The 21,005-nt window shown below is 51.7% G+C and overlaps 2 protein-coding genes across 2 annotated transcripts; both read left to right on the forward strand.

Annotated features, from left to right (window-relative positions):
• The first annotated feature begins 1,987 nt into the window (after positions 1–1,987).
• TBC1D10B (TBC1 domain family member 10B) lies at positions 1,988–15,596 on the forward strand. Its single transcript, XM_053555038.1, has 9 exons — positions 1,988–3,241; positions 7,273–7,372; positions 7,670–7,777; positions 7,876–7,982; positions 12,748–12,862; positions 13,009–13,074; positions 13,279–13,468; positions 13,828–13,982; positions 14,070–15,596. Exons 1-9 carry the CDS (start codon positions 2,304–2,306, stop codon positions 14,733–14,735), a joined length of 2,445 nt encoding a protein of 814 aa, XP_053411013.1. The 5' UTR covers positions 1,988–2,303; the 3' UTR covers positions 14,736–15,596.
• A 1,958-nt stretch (positions 15,597–17,554) lies between these two features.
• CD2BP2 (CD2 cytoplasmic tail binding protein 2) lies at positions 17,555–20,276 on the forward strand. Its single transcript, XM_053555126.1, has 7 exons — positions 17,555–17,669; positions 18,129–18,300; positions 18,820–18,955; positions 19,076–19,233; positions 19,338–19,773; positions 19,852–19,958; positions 20,042–20,276. The coding sequence occupies exons 2-7, from the start codon at positions 18,223–18,225 to the stop codon at positions 20,150–20,152; spliced, it is 1,026 nt and encodes a 341-aa protein (XP_053411101.1). The 5' UTR covers positions 17,555–17,669; positions 18,129–18,222; the 3' UTR covers positions 20,153–20,276.
• The last annotated feature ends 729 nt before the right edge of the window (positions 20,277–21,005 follow it).

Raw genomic sequence — 21,005 nt, forward strand, 5'->3', positions numbered from 1 at the left:
TCCCCTATTCTCCTGGGCCCCTCAGTCCCCTCCATTCAGTAGAAGTCTGGGGAAGTAGTGGCTAAAGAAGGCCCAGGTTGGCAGTGACACCCTGCTCCCTCTAGGGCCTGATGTCCCAAGCAAGGTGCCTTCTCCTCCCTCCCTCCTCCATTCCCATGCCAATGCCTTTAAGACATTTTCCTTTCTGGGAAGGGTGGTGGCTAGCCACCTGTTGTCTCTAAGAAAAGAGAAGGAGCCACCCTAAACTTAGCAGCTGCCCTTGGCCTCCTGTACCGGCCCCTCCCTGCCTCACATGGCAGCTGCCTTTCCTTATATGGTTACCACGGGGGTCCAGGCCAGGGAGGAGCCCACTTATTACTGGGTTCTGAGAGGGCAAGAGGACTCCAAAAGGAGGAATAGGAGGAGTGCTCAGAAAGCTTGGGTCAAGTGGAAGATGAGAAGGAGATCAAATGCTGAATGGGAGTTTACAGGATTTGAGTCTGAGTTGGGAGTGAGGACCATCAGAGAAGTGAGAAACAAAGGAGGAACTGGGAAATTGGGAGCTAGATCTGACTGGATAGCAGATGCTATATGGAAATTGGGGCCCTCTAACTCTAGGACTCAGGAGAATGACAGTCAAGAGAGAGAAGGGGATGTTTAAAATAAAAGTTGGAAGGTTGGTGATTATGTCAGGTCTTCTGATTGTTTGTGATCTAAGGGCAACTCCAGAGCTTGTGAGAATGGGGTCTGTTTTAGCAGAAAGTGAGGAGCAGAGAGATGTGGCAATGAGGGGAGAGGAGTTGATGGGATTGGGGTCCTAAATCCCTGGTAGAATAGGAACACAGATACAGGGAGTTCATAGTATTGGGGTTTAATGAACTTGGGGCTGAGGAACCCCATTAAAATGGGGAGCACTCACAGGGATTAGAGTCTCGGTCTGGGGAGGAGTTCAGATAGATGGGAGCTGAGGAGAGACTTGGGGCTTGAGATTCTCGCAGGAAATGGGGGATCCAGAGAGATGGGTCACTTAGATGAGTTTGAAGCTCTGGCTCTAGTTGCCTGGGCTTGGACTGTTGGGATTAGCTGGGGGCCGGGATTGGATAATTATAGAGTGAAGGTTGAGAGTATTGGATCAGGGCACTGGATCTGTGGTGGAGCTTAGGGTTTCATAAACTTGTAGGGTGCAGAGGGCCTCGGAAGCTGCGTGGAGAGTGGGGCCCAGAAAGGACTCAAAAAGGGCAGCGCGGTGCTCTTATGGGCTAAGGGCTGCCCTAGTGCCCCCGCCCCTTCTCCGCGCTGTCCCCAACTGTCATTACCACCACCCACTGTGCGCGCTAGTCTCCGGCTGTCACCGACTATCCCTGGGCTGGCACAGTCTACTGGCAGCATCTCTGCCCTTTCAATGCTACCATTGGCTGAGACCGCTATCTACCTAAACAGGTGTGAAAGCGGGAGAACACAATCATTGGCTGACGGCAAGTTAATTGCCAGCTTGTCCCGTCTTTTCCCACCTGTCATTCCATTCTGACAATTTTGGGAGACTTAAAGAATTCCTGGGCTCTTTCCACTGACTGCGGACGCTGTCTGTCACCGCCCCTGTAGACAAATATCGTCAATTTGACCTCAGCCTATTACCATTTTCATTGGCTTCCTCTTCACCGCTCCTATTAGTCGGGGTGCCCCCAGGCCCCACCTCTTATTCGCCCAGTCCCTGCCTCTACTCCGCTCTTCAGCCATGCTTATTGGCCAGGAGGTTCAGGTTCCTGCTTTTCTATTAGCTATTTCCTTCATTCCGCCCCCTCCTGCCTTCATACCCCTTCTGATTGGTCATGTCTGCCTCCGCCCTTTCCATTTCCTCTTTCTAGATTATCCACACTCTTCCCTCTTCCAGGCCCACCCACCCTGCCAACGATTGGCAGAAACCCAGTTCCTTCTCGTTTTATTATTCGTCCAACTCCTCTGACGAGGCGGGAGAAAAAAAAGGAGCGCGATGGGCCGGCCCGCGCGCAGGCGTGGAACGCCGAAACGCTGGCCGCTTAGCCGGCTTTGCAGCGTTTGCGCAGGCGCAAGGTCGGCGGCTCGCCCGAAGTGGCAGGGTGGGGGCGGCGGCGAGCGCGCGAGCGAGACCCCTGCGCGAGGCGCCCCCAGACCCCTGCCCCACCTCCGCGCGCCCTGCGGCCTCCCGCCAGCTGCCCCGCCCCCGGCGTGCGCCGAGCCGCGCCCTTCGCCCTCTCCCCTGCCTGGGCTGGCTGCGCTAGGCGGCCTGAGGGGCGGCGTCTTTTGCGGCCTCCCCGGCAGGGGGATGTGAGGGGCGGCCCGCGGCCATGGAGACGGGCCCGGCGCCCCTGGTCGCCCCGCCGCGCCGTCATGGCGCCTCCGCGGCCCCCTCGCCGCCGCCTCGGGGCCCCAGGGCCGGGTCCACCCTGGTGGTGGTTTCCGCACCGCCAGTGACTACCGCCACTTCGGCACCGGTCAATCTGGTGCCTCCCGGGGAGGCGCAGCACGCCTGGGTCTTGGGGCCGGGCCAGACCTCGGCCTCGACCCCAGCCGTGACCCCGGCCGCCACGGTCAGCACTGTGGATGCTCTGACTCTGGAGGACTCACCCGAAACCCCGAAGACGCAAGTCTCCCCCGGCCAAGAGCCCTCCGTGCCCGCTTCAGTGACAGAAGCCGAGACGTCGATGGCTCTGACCTCAGGGGCAGACTCTCCGAAGACGGAGGAGGCTCAAGCCTCACCTGCCCCAGGACCAGGGACCCCCACCGGGACCCCCACCAGGACCCCTTCCAGAACAGCTCCTGGCGCCCTGACCGCCAAACCCCCGCTTGCTCCCAAGCCGGGAACCACAGTGGTCTCAGGAGTAATTGCACGGAGTGCAGCAGGACAGGTGACAAGTAGATATGGAGCTGCAACACCAGCATCAGCCGGACAGGCTCCTGAGGACCCTTCATGGCCTGGCACAGGCCCTTCAGGGACTTGCGAGGCTCCGGTAGCTGTTGTGACAGTCACCCCAGCCCCGGAGCCTGTCGAAAACTCTCAAGACCTGGGCTCCACGTCCAGCTTGGGACCGGGCATTTCTGGGCCTCGCGGGCAGGCCCCGGACACTCTGAGCTACTTGGACTCCGTGAGCCTCATGTCTGGGACCTTGGAGTCCTTGGCGGATGATGTGAGCTCCATGGGCTCAGACTCAGAGATAAATGGGCTGGCCCTGCGCAAGACCGACAAGTATGGCTTCCTTGGGGGCAGCCAGTACTCAGGCAGCCTGTGAGTATCTAGTGGGCACCCAGAGGGATAGCCTCAGGGAAGCAGAGTTTGGGGGAGGGGGCTACACCTTGCCCAGACTCCTGACAGTCCAGTATCCTCTGAAGATCAGGGGTGATTAGCAGGAGTTATCCTGCCTAGAGCGTCCTGAGGTTTCTGTGGCATTGGCATGTTAGTGAGGGTTTAAGGCCGGAGATCTGGGTTAAAGCCTAGACATGGTATTTGGTATCTTGTGTGCTCTTGAGCAAATGGCTTCCCCAGTTGCATGCCTCAGTTTCTTCTATTAAGTGAAAGATTGATTGAATGAGATGATACCTAAGGTCATCCCAGCTTCTTGATGTGAAACTGCAGCTATAGGCCAGATATTCTAGATTGTTGATTGGACAGGGGTTCTGGTAGAGACCATTGGTCCCTTAGGGGAAAGGAGTCTGGGAAGGATACAGACACCTCCCCTCTCCCTCAGCCCTAAGTCTGCTAGTTGAAGTGGTGAGGTGGGGAAGTCTGGTTGTTGGAAGGAAGACTTTGAAGACAGAACCCCTCTGTGAAACAGAGAGAGAGGGCACTTTTATTTTCACTGAAGGAAAGGGGGTGGAGGAGGCCTCTTCCCCATTTCCTCATCTCAGCTGGGCTTACTCTTTCCTAGTTCCTAGGGGGGATGGGGGCTGAGTCACTACTGAGGTGGGGTGTTACGATCTCTGACTTCTTCCTTCCCTCTCTCTGAATCCTGGCCATTATTCCTATGCCCCTTTAACCTGCCAGTCAATTCAGCCTGCAGCATTGCCTGAACCCCCAGGCCCTGTGCTGCATCCTTTGAAGGAGCTTATCATCTAGAGAGAGACAAATATTTCAACAGTTGGTTTCAATATAATAGGTTAATTTTAGCCTAGACAGCAAAGGGTTTTGTGAGCACCTAGGGAAGGGGTCTTTTGCTCAGTCTGGGAATTCTGATGAAGCTGATCTGAATCATAAAGGACAAAGATTTAGTCATGGCTATGTGTGTTGGGGTGGGGGAAGCCCTGTGGGAGGGTTTTACAGGCAGGGTTTATAAGCCAACAAAAATCAGAAAAGCTTTGATTGAGCACCAGCATTCCTGGTCTTATGTGGGGAAAGCAACCAAAGTTTGACCCTGGTGCTTTGCCATGCATGGGGATGCATTATTGTACTGAGTTTATAGATGAAGAATTGCCTCCTTCAAATAATCTGGATCTGTGTGACCAGTGGTTCTTTCCTCAATACCAGGCTGTCCTAAGGAACTTGGGATGAATTTGATTTTAGAGAGTCTCTCTTGTGTGCCAGGCTTTGTGCTGGGTGCCATTTCTCTGCTTCGTAGTTTTGTCCCTCTAAAATCCATCTTCCATGCCAGAGGAATCTACCTCTGAAGTTCCTTAAAAGCTCTTAGCGGTTCTCCACTGTCCACAGGATAAAATCCAAGTCCTTTGGCCAGAATACAGGTTCCCTATTCTCCAGCTCTGTCAGCCCTCATGGTCTTTTCCACTACCTCTTACCTTATTATGCGCTTTGTGCTGTGGTCCTGCTGAACTAGTTGTAATCTCTACCCCTTCCTCTTCAGGTTGTCCCACCAGCCAGCAATGCTTTTCTCCCCCTTCTTTGTTTGCTAAGTTCTATTCAATCCTTCATGGCTTACCTTAAATGTCCCTTCTTCCAGGAAGCCTTCCCTGATATCCACTACCCCTACTTCAATTAGGCACCTTTTCTGTGCATCTGTGTTACTGCATTTCCTATATTATATTGCAGTTAGCTCCCCTCATAGACTGTGACCTTCTTGAGGGGAAGAAAGGTATTTTACTCTTCCCAGCTCTTAGTAGAGCTTGGAACTGACTTGTGATAGAAATTAGTGAGAGATGGTTTCTCAGTTTAAGGAGCTTCTAGGATGAGAAAAATTAACATTTAGTGAGCCCTTTCTATTTAACAGTTCTTTTTATGCAGTTTTCAATAGTTCTCTCATAACATTGTGATGTAGGTGGTGGCATCTTTTTCTAGCTGAGGAAGAGATTCAGGTTATCACTTGGTAAGATGTACCAGTTTCTTAGGGATAGACTTGAGATTTGAGGTTAGGTCTGTCTGATTTCTTTTCTTTTCCATTTTTTTTGAGACAGTCTCATTTTATTGCCCTGGGGATGAGCGCCATGGTGTCATCATAACTCACAGCAACCTCTAACTCTTGGGCTCAAGCGATCCTCATGCCTCAGCTTCCCAAGTACCTGGGACTACAGGTACTCACCACAATGCCCAGCTAATTTTTCTATTTTAGTAGAGACGGGGTCTCACTCTTGCTCTTGATGGTCTTGAACTCCTGAGCTCAAGCAGGAGTTATTCCTGCCTGGGCTTCCCAGAGTACTAGTATTATAGGTGTGAGCCACCCTGGCCCTTTTCTTTTTTCTTTCTTTCTTTCTCTCTCACTCCTTCTCTGATTTCTTTCTTCCTTTTTTTTGAGACAAGAGTCTTACTCTGTTGCCCTCATGAGAGTGCCGTGGTGTCATAGCTCACAGCAGCCTCTAACTCGGGCTTAAGCCAGTGGTTCTCAACTTTCCTAATGCTATGGCATTCTGTGGGTTGTGACCCACAGGTTGAGAACTGCTGGCTTAAGCGATTCTCTTATCTCAGCCTCCCAAGTAGCTGAGACTACAGGTGCCCGTCACAACGCCTGGCTATTTTTTTGTTGTAGTTTGTCATTGTTCGTTAGCTGGCCCAGGCCAAACTTGAATCCGCCAGTCTCAGTGCATGTGGCTGGCATCACGACCACTGTGCTATGGGCACCGAGCTCTTTTTTTTTTTTTTTCCTTGAGACAGGATCTCACTCTGTTGCCCTGGCTAGAGCCCAGTGGCTTACCCTAGTCTCAAACTCCTGGGCTCAAGCGATCCTCCTGCCTCAGCCTCTCAAGTAGCTGGGACTACAGGTGTGTGCCACCATGTCTGGCTAATTTTCTATTTTTTGTAGAGACAAGTCTTGCCCTTGCTCAGGCTGGTCTCAAATTCTTGACCTCAAGCTCTCCTCCCTTCTGGGCCTCCCAGAGTGCTAGGATTATAGGTTACGATGCTCAGCCATTTTTTTTCTTTTTTCTTTTCTTTTTTTTTGAGACAGCATGCAGTGGCATCATAGCTTACTATAATCTCAAACTCCTGGGCTCAAGCGATCCTTCTGCCCCAGCCTCCCAAAGTGCTAGGGTTACAGTCATCAGCCACCATGTCCAGCCAGGATTATCTGATTTCTAAGACCCAAGCTTGCTCTTCCATTCCACCTTCCAATACTGGCTTCTCCAAGTAACTGTTTCAAGACTGATGGGGCATGTTGAGTGGGAAGTTTTGGCAGAATACTGGGCAAATGAGACAAGGAGAACTTCTGGGGAGTTCAGGGAGGAGGAGCTAGAGGAAGTTGCAAATGGCCCAGGGGATTTCAAGTCTTTGATAGGGCAGAACTCAAGACATTTGCTTCTAAGGAGACAGAGAAGTACATTTATTCTGTATTTTATGATTGGTAATTGCTATTACTTACTGGGCCCCCTGCTATGTGCTATCTCATATCACCTAACAACTAACTCTGCAGGTAGATACTTCTAATCTTGCCACCTCACAAATGAGGAAACTGAGGCTTAGAAAAATTAAGTGACTTTCCCAAGATCACCAATGAATAAATGGTAAAGTTAGGACTTAGCTACAGGTCTAATGTAAAATATGGGTCCTGAAATTTGGATGTGTCTGAAGTGGGATTTAAATATGACCTCTGTATAGCCATTTAACAGGGAAGGAAGCTTTTTCAGGATGGTGAACTAAGAGGTGGCACCTCTGGCTCAGTTCAAACCTGGCCTCCGTCAAAAACTTCCAGAAAAAAAAGGTGGGGGATGGTGAACTAAGGCCTTAGATGGCCATGTGGCCCAGTAATCCTGATGTTTGGTAGCTCACAAAATATTTACTTTCTCCTTTGAGCCTGGTGAGGTGGCTTGCCTCAGTTGTCTCAGCAGTCCACATTTTAGACTATAGCTACTGACCCCTTCCATGCTCCCCTCATCCTACAGAGAGAGCTCCATTCCTGTGGATGTGGCTCGGCAGCGGGAGCTCAAATGGCTGGAGATGTTCAGTAACTGGGATAAGTGGCTGTCTCGGCGTTTCCAGAAGGTTTGAGAGGGCTGAATGGTGGGCAGGGCAATGCACAAAGGGGGAAGGGCAGCAGGTGCTCCCGGAAAAGCCCAGGAAACTGATAATATCTGCCCTCTGGGCCACATTGGGGGTAACTGGTACTTGGGCCCTGAGGGGGTAGGAGTAGCTTTAAAGATGGAAGGCCAGGCCAGGTCCAGTGGAGTCAAGCCTATGGCATGTGGGAGGAGTGGCTGGGGGAGCCTGCAGATTGCTGGAGGAAGCTTGGATGCTGTGTCAGCCTGTGAAGCTGTCCCTCTAACTGCCACTTTGCCTTAGGTGAAGCTGCGCTGCCGGAAGGGAATACCTTCCTCCCTCAGAGCGAAGGCCTGGCAGTACCTGTCTAATAGCAAGGAACTCCTGGAGCAGAACCCGGGCAAGTTTGAGGTGCGTGCAGCTTCAGGATGTGGGGACATGTGGCCCTGTCTATGTGAGGGTTGTCAGTTACCCCAGATCCTGAGGTAATCCCCGCTGTCCCACTGCAGGAGCTGGAACGGGCTCCTGGGGACCCCAAGTGGCTGGATGTGATTGAGAAGGATCTGCACCGCCAGTTCCCTTTCCACGAGATGTTTGCTGCTCGAGGGGGGCATGGGTAAGGTGGCCTGATCATGTGGGTCAGTCAGCAAACATTTTCGAAAGCTCCAGGTGGACACAAGACTGGTTGAAAGTAATTCTTGCCCTCTAGGACTTCTTGAAGAGTGATGTATAATGGATTGAGTGTTCAGTCATGTCAAAGGAACTGTCTTGGGAGAGAGTCTTTGGGGTTGTGTGTGGGGCACATCAAGGGCTCATTAAAGAGGCTGCCTTGGCCTGGGTTCTGAATGGTAGAGAAGAGCAGCATGTAGGTTTCTCTTGCCTGGGGGGTTATGTGAGCTCCGTCTGGGCTGTGGGCTTGGGTGGAGCGGAGTCTGGAATAGAAGTTTAGGGCCAGATCACCAAGGGCCCTTAAACACTGTGTCAGAGCTCTTGGATATATGTTCTGTAGGCCAAGGTTCCTCAAGATAACACACACACACACACACACACACAAATATACATACATACTCTTCCCTAGTAGTATGCAGGATGATCTTAGGTAGTTATCAGATGGACATTTTTCTTTTCTTTCTTTCTTTTTTTTTTTTCGTAGAGACTGAGGCTCACTTTATTGCCCTCGGTAGAGTGCCGTGGCATCACACAGCTCACAGCAACCTCCAACTCCTGAGCTCAGGGCGATTCTCTTGCCTCAGCCTCCCAAGTAATTTGGACCACAGGTGCCCACCACAATGCCCGGCTGTTTTTTTGTTGCAATTTGGCCGGGGCTGGGTTTGAACCCACCACCCTCGGTATATGGGGCTGGCACCTGACCCACTGAGCCACAGGTGCCACCCAGATGGACATTTTTCATCAGCAAGTTCATCCTTTAGCAGATATTTATTGAACAGGCACTGTTCTGTCACAAAAACTTCTGCCCTTCTGGGTTATTATATTTTAGTAGGGATAAACAATAAACCAGATAAGGAAAGACTGTTGTATGAGAAATGGTGGTAAGTTTTAAAGAGGAGTTTAAAGCAGGAAAGGGGAATAGAATGTGAGTGGGGATAGGTTTTAAGTGACCTGATATGACTTATATGTAGAGTGCCATGGTATTATAGCTCACAGCAACCTCAAACTTAGGGCTCAAGAGATCTTCTTGCCTCAGTTTTTCTATTTTTATTTTTTTCTTAATAAATTTTAATACAGAGACCTGCTCAAGTTTCACGGGGTCCGGTGGGAGAAAAGCAGCTAAGTTATGGAATGTGTAGTTTTTCTATTTTTAGTAGAGACAGGATCTCACTCTTGTTCAGGTTGGTTTCCAACTCCTGAGCTCACACGATCACCTGCCTTGGCCTCCCTGAGTGCTAGAATTATAGGTGTGAGCCACCATGCCCGGCCTTTTTTTTTTTTTTTTTGAGATACTCTTACTTTGTTGCCCTTAATAGAGTGCCATCACATCATAGCTCACAGCAACCTCAAACTCTTGGGCTCAAGTGATTCTCTTACCTCAGCCTCTCTAGTAGTTGGGACTACAGGCACTCACCACAAAGCCCAGCTATTTTTATTTTATTATTTATTTATTTATTTATTTAAAGAGTCTCATTTTGTTGCCTTTGGTAGAGTACCATGGCGTCACAGCTCACAGCAACCTCCAGCTCTTGGGCTTAGGCGATTCCCTTGCCTCAGCCTCCCGAGTAGCTGGGACCACAGGCGCCTGCCACAACACCCGGCTATTTTTTGTTGCAGTTTGGCCGGGGCCAGGTTTGAACCTGCCACCCTTGGTGTATGGGGCCAGTGCCCTACTCACTGACCCACATGCACCGTCCTATTTATTTATTTATTTTTTGAGACAGAGTCTCAAGCTGTCGCCCTGGGTAGAATGCCGTCGTGTCATAGCTCCCAGCAACCTCAAACTCTTGGGCTTAAGTGATTCTCTTGCCTCGGCTTCCCAAGTAGCTGGGACTACAGGCACCTGCCACATCGCTCAGCTATTTTTTGTTGGAGTGGTCATTGTTATTTAGCTGGCCTGGGCTAGGTTCGAAGGGGCCAGCCTTGGTGTATTTGACTGGCACCGAGCCTGCCTAACTATTTTTAGAGATGGAGTCTTGCTCTTGCTCAGGCCGGTCTCGAACCCGTGAGCTCAGGCAATCCACCTGCCTTGGCTTCTTAGAGTGCTAGGATTACAGGTGTAAGCCACCACACCTGGCCTGCCCTGACTTATGTTATAAAAGGATCATTCTGGTTGCTGTGGTGAGAACAGAGTATAGGGACAAGGGCAGAAACACAGAAACAATTAGGAGACTTTTCCATTATCCAAGAGCAAGATAGTGATTGATAGACCAGCGTGATAGCAGTGGAAACAAGGGGAGAAATTGGGTTCTGGATAGATTTTGAAGTTTGAGTCAAAGGGATTTGCTAATGGATTAGACCTAGAATGTGAGAGAAGACAGAGAGAGGAGTTAAGGATGACTTGTAAGGTTTTTGGCTTGAGGAACTAGAATGGAATTGCTGTTTACTGATATAAATGGAAGAAATGGGGAAAGGTAGGTTTAGGGACATATCAGGAACTTGCTGTTTTGGAATGTTAAGTTTAAAATGCATATTGGACATCCAGATAGAGATGTAAGTTGGGTGTACAGGGACACAATTAAATGAAATAAACTGGAAATTGAGATGTCAGCTTATGGAGTTATAAGAGTTAAAGGTTCTATATAACCTGAATAAATCTCATCCATGGGACTGGATGAGGTCACCAAGTCAACAGATGTAGACCTAAAAGCAAGCTGTACAAGGATTCAGCTTGAAGCTCTAACATTTTGAGAATGGTAAGATGAGAAAGAACTGGTGGAAGAGAATGGAATGAGAAGCTAGAGGTAGCAACAGGAGAGTATGATCCTGGAAATAAAGTGAAGAGGGGTTTCAAGGAGCTCCTGTGTGAAATGCTGCACATGGGTTAAGTAGAGCCAAGTCTGAACACTGAGCTCTAACCTTAATACTGTGGAGGTCCTGGGCAGCGCCTGTGGCTCAGTTGGTAAGGCTCCGGCCCCATATACTAAGGGTGGCGGGTTCAAACCCGGCCCCGGCTGAACTGCAACCAAAAAATAGCTGGGCGTTGTGGCGGGCGCCTGTAGTCCCAGCTACTTGGGAGGCTGAGGCAGGAGAATTGTTTAAGCCCAGGAGTTGGAGGTTGCTGTGAGCTGTGTGAGGCCATGGCACTCTACCGAGGGCCATAAAGTGAGACTCTGTCTCTACAAAAAAAAAAAAAAAAAAAATATTGTGGAGGTCCTTAGTGACTTTGTTAAAAGTAGTTTTGTATGGAAAAGTGGATGAAAGTGACTGGAAAATGGGAAGAAGGAAATTAAAGGCAGTGAGTTTGTGCTCTGGTGGAGTTTTGCTGAATAGGTGAGGAAAGAAATGGTGTAATATTTGGAAGGGAGAAACTTAGAAGAGTGAGCAGTATGTGAATATGATAGGAATGATCTAGGAGAGAGAGAGAGAACTGATGGTACAGGAGGGATGAGAGGATTGCTATAGTGATAGCCTGTGTAGGCCAGAGGGGATGGGATCCAGGGCCCAAGCGAAGGGCTGTGCTTGACTAGGATCACAGACACAAGCAGGTAAGTGGATGCAGCATGGGAATTTGTGGAAGTTGCATGTTTATTTTTTTAGAGACAGTTTCACTTTGTTACCCTTGGTAGAGTGCCTTGGCGTCACAGCTCACAGAAACCTCCAGCTCTTGGGTTTAGGCGATTCTCTTGCCTTAGTCTCCCGAGTAGCTGGGACTATAGGTGCCTGCCACAACGCCTGGCTGTTTTTTTGTTGCCGTTTGGCCGGGGCCAGGTTTGAACCCTCCACACTCAGTATATGGGGCTGGCACCCTACTCACTGAGCCACAGGTGCCGCCCATTTATTTTAATATGTATTAGGTAAAATCATGAGCATATCAAACCTGTCATTTTATGGGTTTTGCAAGATGGAGGAAAAATATTAAGTAGATAATAGTAAGGGTAGTATGTAAAATACAAAGGAAGATCACACTTGAGTGACTGGATTTGGGGAAAAGCACTAGTGGTAGTCAGGAGGAAGATGTAAGAGACTGGAGGCACCTAGAGGATCTAGAAGGTCATTACTTTTCTGTGGGCAGGGTATGGAGTCTGAGCTATGAAGTGGCTGTGGAAGTGGATAGAGGGAACAGAAGTGAGTGCAATTCAAGATGCAGCATTGTCTGGGCTTGGGGTGAGGAAGGTGCTCTTCTGATGTGGGGCCTCAAGGAAGAGGGACAGGGATAGAGATTTTGTTCTTTTGGATGTAAAGACAGGAGAAAGCTCTGAGGCACAGCTGGTGTATTGGTTTCTTCTTCACCAAGAAGCAGAACTTTCTGGACATGCTGGGGAGAACTCACTCAATCCAGTGAGAGAGATAAGGCAGGCCTTATTTGGGGAGAGTTTCTGCCCTGGGGTGATAAAAACATTCAGTGTCAGAGGAAGGCTGATGCTTCTGCTGTAGAAAGCTTCCTGGAGAAAATGACCTGAAGGTTTACGGAATGGTGGCAGATGAAGGAGAGAAAGAGAGCATAGGCTTTGCTGGGAATGAATGGTAAGAGTGTGCATGGGGTGTGCACCCAAGGGTGGGAGGCCTGAGCCTGGAATGCCCTGACTGGGCTGAACTTCTGTCTGAAGCTTGAAAGGCAGTTTAGGAAGTTGGATAGAGGAGTGTGGTGGTAAAATCCTGAGGTTAACCTGGCACTGGAGTGGGAAAGGAGAGGTCTGGGCAGGTTTGATTTGAGGCAGAGAGGACCCAGCTCCTGTGGTTCCCCTCACAGTCTTCTGCAATCCCCACAGGCAACAGGACCTGTATCGAATCCTGAAGGCCTACACCATCTACCGGCCTGACGAGGGCTACTGTCAGGCCCAGGCCCCAGTGGCCGCAGTGCTGCTCATGCACATGCCTGCTGAGGTCAGCATATGAGGTTATGGTTGGGGTGGGATGTAAGCTAGAACTAATAGCAGTGGGTATGCTGATGGGAATGATTCCTGCAGTGGTGAGGGCAGCTCCCTGCTTCTCAGGACCCACCCCTCCCTCTTCATTCTTGTCCTTCTCAGCAAGCCTTTTGGTGCCTGGTACAGATCTGCGACAAGTACCTCCCAGGTTACTACAGTGCAGGGCTGGTGAGTGTTTAAGAGGTTGGGTGCATCTGGGTCTGTGACTTTTCCCTAAGGCTGCAGAGAGGTCCCTGCCCTGCCCTATACTGGCCATTCTGTCTCTTTCCTCTGGGCCTTTCCTGTTGAGGTAAAGATCCCCTACCAGAGATGCCTAAACCTGAGGAGCCACAGTGGGCTGAGCCCTCCTCTCATGGCTTGTTCCACCTGCAGGAGGCCATTCAGCTGGATGGAGAAATCTTTTTTGCGCTCTTGCGCCGGGCCTCCCCACTGGCACATCGGCACCTGAGGCGGCAGCGCATTGACCCTGTGCTCTACATGACAGAATGGTTCATGTGCATCTTTGCCCGCACCCTTCCCTGGGCTTCAGTGCTGCGTGTCTGGGACATGTTTTTCTGTGAAGGTATTTCTGTGGGCATCCAAGCCATGAATGGCTAGAGTTTTCATGTTGGCTGCCAGAGGGTCCTGTTCTATTTCTGGTGGCTCTTGGACAAAAGATATTTGTTGGGCTGTGGCATCACTGTAAATGGCCTAGGGGCTGGAGAAACTGAGGACTAGTTTTATTCTGCCACTAACTTAGAGCCTGCTCTCCCTCCCAGGAACCTGTGACTCACAGCAATTCATTTCCCTTCTTGGTGCCTCAGTTTCCTCAACTGTAAGGTTGGCGGCAGATAGGGATGGGGGCTGTGAGTCCATCCTAAATGGGACAGGCTGAGATTATGCGCCTGGTCACCCCATTCTTTTTTCTCTCCTACCCTGCAGGAGTTAAGATCATCTTCCGGGTGGCCCTGGTGCTGCTGCGACATACGCTTGGCTCAGTTGAGAAGCTGCGCTCCTGCCAAGGCATGTATGAGACCATGGAGCAGCTGCGCAACCTGCCCCAACAGTGCATGCAGGAGGATTTCCTGGTGCATGAGGTAGGCCTTGGACCTCAGCATACCCCCTCTCTGCCTCAGCCCACTCCCATCATCATCTACATTCTGGTACAAATTTCCTCTGTCTAGGTGACCAATCTCCCAGTGACAGAAGCACTGATTGAGCGGGAAAATGCAGCCCAGCTCAAGAAGTGGCAGGAAACTAGGGGGGAGCTGCAGTATCGGCCCTCACGGCGACTACATGGCTCCCGGGCCATTCATGAGGAGCGGCGGAGGCAGCAGCCACCTCTGGGCCCCTCCTCCAGCCTCCTCAGCCTCCCTGGCCTCAAGAGCCGAGGCTCCCGGGCAGCTGGAGGGGCCCCCTCCCCACCCCTTCTGGCCCGCAGGGCCAGTGCTGGGCCTGCCCCAGGGCCTGTAGTCACTGCTGAGGGACTGCACCCATCCCTTCCCTCGCCTACTGGAAACAGCACCCCCTTGGCTCCCAGCAAGGAAGCCCGGAGGCAGGAGAAGGAAAGGCAGAAACAGGAAAAGGAACGTGAGAAAGAGCGGCAGAAACAGGAAAAGGAACGGGAGAAGGAGCGGCTGAAACAGGAGAAAGAGCGAGAGAAGCAGGAGAAGGAGCGGGAGAAGCAGGAGAAAGAACAACAGAAGCAGGAGAAGGAGCGGCAGAAGCAGGAGAAGAAGGCTCAAGGCCGGAAGCTTTCACTGCGTCGAAAGGCAGATGGGCCTCCAGGCCCGCATGATGGTGGGGACAGTTCCTCGGCAGCTGAGGCCCGACAGGACGCTTATTTCTGACCTCTGCCCTGGGGCTGGACTGCATGGCCCTCCTCTTTTTCCCTTAGTCAAGAGCAGGCCTGGCTTGGGGTGCTGTCCCTAGCTCTCCTTGGCAGGCTGTCCCTCCTTTTGAGGAAAGTGGCTGTCTCCATCTCCTTGCCAGCTGCTGATGCCTTCACAGCCAGGCCAGCCAGTGTGCAAGGCAGCTGTGAATGAGTCTGGAGCCTCTCACTTCCAATTAGGCCCAGCTGGGGTCTCTGTCACTCCTCCAGTTTCCTCTGGGGTCCCCTCCCAGGTGCTGTCCTGGTTGGTCTCTAGTCACCACAGGGGTGACTCTTGGCGACAGGAGTCAGCAGTTCTCAGATTCCTATGCTCCAACAGCTCCCTTACCTGTGAGATGGAGCTGGGTTCCTTTTCTCTTCTTCAGCCTTCCCCGACTTCTGGCTGGAGCCTAAGGCTCTCCTCGCTCTACTTCTGGACATCTCTGTGTTGTAATTATGTACAGAGGACCGGGTTGGCCCGGGATGGGGGTGCTCGCTCTGTCTTCTGTCCTTTGGTTCTCCTTCCATAATGCTCCTGTGCTCTGGTTTATTTAAGGGGACATGCATTTGAATAGGAAATGTCCCCCACTTCCCTTCCCACTGTCCTCCCTTTGTCCTTCATCCTCACCCACCTTGCTCTGTATTCTCAGGCTTCTCCTGCCTTGTCTCACCGGGATCCCCACCTTTCACTTTGTTCTCTTCCAACCCTCCAGCCCCCATCTGAGTAAGGGGTCTTCCCTTGAGCTCCAGGGGGTGGAACCCAATGTTTACATTCTCTTCTGTCTCTTGTCCTACTCCATGTGGCGCTTTGAGGAATTGGAAAAGAACCTACTGTTGTACCCTTTGTCTCCTGCCTTGTTATTTGATGAGAGGGGTTAGAATAAGGATTAGGGAGCGAAGGAGAGAGCCAGAGCCTGGGTTTGTATTAAAGAGCATAGTGGCTCACGCCTATAAAACTAGCACTCTGGGGCAAAGTAGATTGCTTGCGCTCAAGAGTTTTGAGACCAACCTGAGTAAGATCAAGACCCCCCTTTGCAAAAAAAAACAAAAAACAGTCTGCTGATGTCGGTGAGTAGGCACCTCTTGACCTTTGGTCCATCTCTCAGTCACTCATCAACACTGGTTGAGCTTCTGCGTATCACCTGTAGCACCTGGATCTCTTTCCCAAGGAAGCTGAAGGGAGCACTGAGGCTTGAGGCCATAGTCCTCTTGGGGCGAGCTGGGCTCTTGGTCTGCTGCCTGGCATAGCTCTCGGTACTGGGTCTGGGGGTGGGGGTAGCAGCACAGCCAGCTACCTCCAGCTTACCCCATCCAGCACCCAGTTCCTCCTGGTTTACTGCAGCCAGTTTACGCCCTTCACTGCAGGTGTCAGGATGGCAAAGGCATAGGGTTCTGTGCCCTTAAAGTGTGGCTCTATCTGGAAGTTCAACAAGATGAGGCCCAGGGGTGTGTGTGGTTTGCTTGGTGCTTCAGGTGGAAGAGGTTCTCCAGAAGATGAATCAGTAGTGCTGGTGTTTCAGAATCCCTCTTTTTTTTTTTTTTGAGTCAGAGTCTCACTCTTATCACCCTGGGTAGAATGTCAGTGGCATCATAGCTGGCAGCAACTCCAAACTCTTGGGCTTAAGCAATACTCTCACCTCAGCCTCCCAAGTAGTTGGGACTATAGGTGTCCAACTACGCCTGGCTAGTTCATTTCCCATTCCTACCCACCCACCCACCCCGCCCACTTTTCTTAGTAGACCTAGGGTCTTACTTTTGCTCAGGCTAGTCTCGAACTCCTGAGCTCTTGAAAGATGCCCCTCTGGTCTGGGCCCTATCTTCTTACAGAAGAAACTGTGTATAGGTGCAGTTTAATGGTGGTCCAATATGGGAGGAAACCCTGGGTGGGTGGAGGGGAGAAGTGGTCAACTTAAGTTTCCTGGAGGGACTCCCATGCTGGCTCCCTCTTCCAGCTCCAGCCGTCTCTGCCTGGGCACAGTCTTGACCTAGGGGGATTCGGGCTTAAGGTGTGTTTAAGAGCTAGAGGTCTGTCTAGTCCTCACAACACATGACTGACTCTTCACATCCCAACCCACCTCTGCTTGGGCCAAATTCCATCACCCAGGCAGGGGTTGCTTTTGCTAAACGGGGGCTTCATCCTGTAGCTGTTGTTTGAGAGAAGCACCACTGCCCTTTCCCAGGCCTACCTGGCAGCAAGGCACAAAGGGCTTTTGGCCTGAGTACTGAGCACAGATACCAATGCCACTGCTCTTGTAATGGCTCCCTTAACTCTCGCCCAGGGGAGTGGGGCACATGACCTCTCCCGGGTCCTAAAGGAAGCTTGGTTCTGAAAGCGCCTCAAAGCCTTCTAGGGCCTTAGGCGGGTCCTCTCAGACTGGTAGCGCAGACAACTAGACTTTAGAAACAAGAAGGAAGGATTTCTACAGAGATGGTAGGGGCGCAGAGCCCTTGGCCAATCCTGGGGAAAGGGCTAACTCAGACCCAAGAAAGGTAAATTTGAGCAGAAGCCACTGGCCCTGCTCGGACTTTACCCCTCCATTTAGATCCCGGACGCCCCTTTAAGTAGAGGGCGCTCCACTTTTTCCCTTGAGACTAGCGGTGTATGAGGGAATCCAAAATACAGCCCGCCAATCCTCAGGCCTCATCAGAGTCTAAGCGTTAATACGTCACCTCTCCGCTCCATTGTCGCCCCACGCTGCCGACGTCACTTATGGCGGGAGCGAGGGTGGGGGCGTCTTCCCTTGCCCTCCGTATACTTCCGCCCGCTCATCCAGTTAGTGCTCCAACCCGAGTGAAGCCACTTCCGGCTTTCTCTGGCGTCTTCCGCAGTTGTCTTCCGGGTGACAGTGACTGGGTGCCCCGGATGTAGCCCCAGCAAAAGCCTTACCTTCCTCTGCCTGGTCTGGTTCCCCAGGTGAGCGCGCGCTGTTGGGGGACTGGCCGAATCCCCGTCGCTCTATCGCCCTTTATATGTACACAGCTGGGACAGTTGGGGGTCACCACGCGGAATTGGGAATTCGGAGCAGGGAAGAGAGGAGCGGCCAGGGAGCCAGCTTTTGGGTCCGCCTGGACCCCGCGGGCTCAAAGGGAGCTAGCGGGTGGGAACGGGTGTCAACCCACCGAGCCCCGACGCGCCTAGACCGCGGGGGCTGAGTATGGGGATGATCACGTGGGGGAGTCTCTCCTTCGTTTTGGGTAGGGGTAATCTTAGCGTCCACAGCTGTGGGATACTCCGCGCGCCCACTCCTTCAGTACTCGGATGCCAAAACAAGTTCCGGGCTACCTGGCTGCCAGTTCCCATTTCGGCCCCTGCTTCTGTGCTCTCCTCTCAAACTGTACCTGGCACTTACCAGGAAAAATGTTTGTTGTGCAGGAGGTCTTCGGACGGCGAATCCTCTCTTCACCCCACTCCCTTTTTCTGCGTCCTTTTCCTGGGCTCAGCTGGCAGAAGGGTTCTCTGTCCCATCATGCCAAAGAGGAAAGTGACCTTCCAAGGCGTGGGGGATGAGGATGATGAGGATGAAATTAGTGTCCCCAAGAAGAAGGTGAGGGGACCCAATTCTGGCGTCCTGGGGAAGGATTAGGGGGGAGGAGAGGACCTACATGCTTGAAGAAGAAAGCTGGCTCGGCGCCTGTAGCTCAGCGGTTAGGTCGCCGGCCACATGCACCGGGGCTGGTGGGTTCGAACCCGGCCAGGGCCTGCTAAACAACTAGACAACAATAACAACAACAACAAAAAAAAAAACAGCTGGGTATTGTGGCAGGCGCCTATGGTCCCAGCTACTTGGGAGGTTGAGGCAAGAGAATCATTTAAGCCCAGGAGTTTGAGGTTGCTGTGAGCTGTGACGCTAAGGCACTCTACCTGGGGTGACGTAGTGAGACTTTTTTTTTTTTTTTTTTTTTTGAGACAAAAGAGAAAGCTGTGGGGACAAAGAAAGGGATTAGTTTTTCCACATTCTCTGACAAATGGGTTTGGAGGATTTTCACTTTGGGTCCGGATTCTGGAATATTTGGGGAAGTAGCCAATAACCTTCATTTTTTGACTGTCTGGTTCCTGCTCATAGCTAGTGGACCCTGTTGCTGGGGCAGGAGGTCCTGGAAGTCGCTTCAAAGGCAAACACTCTTTGGACAGTGATGAGGAGGATGATGAGGAGGAGGGGTCTAGCAAATATGACATCCTGGCCTCAGAGGATGTAGAAGGTGAGTTATACCCAAGAATTGACTCTGCTGGAGGGATAAATAGGGGCTTTTGGGGTGTGGAGCAAGGAAGACCCCTGTCTCTTGCATGCCTAGAATGGGACAACTGTGTCTTTGGTGCAGGTCAAGAAGCAGCCACACTCCCTAGTGAGGGGGGTGTACGGATCACACCTTTCAACCTGCAAGAAGAGATGGAGGAGGGCCACTTTGATGCTGATGGCAACTACTTCCTGAACAGGGATGCTCAGATCCGAGATAGCTGGCTGGACAACATTGACTGGGTTCGGCTTAGGGACTGGCGTGACTGGGGGTGGGGGATGGCAAATGCTGGGCTTAGGCACCCATGGCAATTTGTAGGAAATAACTTCCTATCTTCCCATTATAGGTGAAGATCAGGGAGCGGCCACCTGATCAGCGTCAGGTCTCAGACTTGGAAGAAGAGGACAGCTTGGGCCAGACACCAATGAGTGCCCAAGCCTTACTGGAAGGACTTCTGGAGCTCCTGTTGCCTCGGGAGACAGTGGCTGGGGCATTGAGGCGTCTCGGGGCCCGAGGAGGCAGCAAAGAGGGTAGCAAGGGGCCTGGACGGCCTAGTTCCCCCCAACGCCTGGACCGGCTGTCTGGGTTGGCTGACCAGATGGTGGCCCGGGGCAACCTTGGCGTATACCAGGAAACAAGAGAACGGTTAGCCATGCAGCTGAAGGGTTTGGGGTGCCGGACCCAGGGACCCCAAGACCCCACCCCTCCACCCTCCCTGGACATGTTTGCTGAAGAAGTGGCAGAAGGAGAGCTGGAGACCCCAACCCCTGCCCAGAGAGGAGGTGAGCTTGGAGGGCAGGGGAGGAGTGTAGTGGGTAGGAGGCAGAGCACTTGAGGCCCAGGTGGCTTTGTTATTTTAGAAGCAGAGACACCGGGAGATGGACTAGCAGATGTGATGTGGGAATATAAGTGGGAGAACACAAGGGATGCTGAGTTGTATGGACCTTTTACCAGCACACAGATGCAGGTAAGCTGCTTCCTTCTCTTGCCTAGTCCCTCCCTTCCCCCTGCTTCTATCACTTTACTCAATTCTGCCCTCTCTTCCTCCAGACCTGGGTTAGTGAAGGCTACTTCCCTGATGGTGTTTATTGCCGGAAGCTGGATCCTCCTGGTGGTCAGTTCTACAACTCCAAACGCATTGACTTTGACCTCTACACTTGAGCCTGCTGAAGGCCCAATTTGGTGGCCTCTTCTTTCTGGACTTTGTGGAGAGGCCCCAGCTGCCTCACACAGTGAGGATCTTGGAGATCAATTTCCCTTTCCCAATAAAAGCCTTTAGTTGCGTGTTAGGGCCAGAAACCGAGGGCCTTCTCCACTGCCCCTTTGGACTTGCCTTGGTCCTTGAGTGTTTTCTCCCATAAAGTTCCTCCTTGAGAGTGTCTGTCTAGCATCTTGAACCACTCCACTTTTGTTCACCACCTGTCAGGTGTCCTGTGGCCTTGCCACCTGGACTCAGTTCATGTAACATCCTTTCACTCATACATATTCTCCAGTCTTCTCTGGAGAGCCTTTTGCAGTTCTCAGGTCTTTAGTTTTCAGGACCACAGATTCTTTGTCCTTGCAGCCACTACGGTATAGAGCCCCAGAAGTGGAGATTTTAGGTCTGGAAGGGCTGGAACATGTAGAAGACTTTGGGACTGTGTTGGGGATCAGCAGGAAGCCCCTTACTCAGTGGCTCCTCACCTTGTCCCAAGCTCCCTAGACGTTGGACAGAAAGGGGGCGGGTGGACCAAGATCATCTACAGTCTCCTAAGATTCTGAGAACCAGTTTAGGTAAAGTGCCAACCAAGCATAGAGATGGGCATTGACTCTGGAAGTCACACAGTGAATCAGAGGGCTGGCCCAGACCTGATGGGCTTCTTTCCTAGACCTTTCTTGGCACAAAGCTTTTTTTGCCTGGCCATCGAGGCCTTGTAGCTGACATTTCCTGGGCTTTCACAGTGTGCCTGGCACAGGGCTAGTGCCTTGAGGAAACTGAGGTAACTAGGCTGGGCTTCTTCCAGGAATATAGGGT

The sequence above is a fragment of the Nycticebus coucang genome, chromosome 12 (genome assembly GCF_027406575.1).
Source record: "Nycticebus coucang isolate mNycCou1 chromosome 12, mNycCou1.pri, whole genome shotgun sequence".
NCBI lineage: Eukaryota > Metazoa > Chordata > Mammalia > Primates > Lorisidae > Nycticebus > Nycticebus coucang.

Excerpts from the sequence above, each read along its gene's own strand:
- TBC1D10B (XM_053555038.1), top strand. The coding sequence starts at position 2,304 with ATGGAGACGGGCCCGGCGCCCCTGGTCGCCCCGCCGCGCCGTCATGGC. Across the intron at positions 7,373-7,669 it reads TGTCTCGGCGTTTCCAGAAG|GTGAAGCTGCGCTGCCGGAA; the intron begins GTTTGAGAGGGC and ends ACTTTGCCTTAG. Across the intron at positions 7,778-7,875 it reads AGAACCCGGGCAAGTTTGAG|GAGCTGGAACGGGCTCCTGG; the intron begins GTGCGTGCAGCT and ends GTCCCACTGCAG.
- CD2BP2 (XM_053555126.1), top strand. The coding sequence starts at position 18,223 with ATGCCAAAGAGGAAAGTGACCTTCCAAGGCGTGGGGGATGAGGATGAT. Across the intron at positions 18,301-18,819 it reads TTAGTGTCCCCAAGAAGAAG|CTAGTGGACCCTGTTGCTGG; the intron begins GTGAGGGGACCC and ends TCCTGCTCATAG. Across the intron at positions 19,959-20,041 it reads TTACCAGCACACAGATGCAG|ACCTGGGTTAGTGAAGGCTA; the intron begins GTAAGCTGCTTC and ends CTCTTCCTCCAG.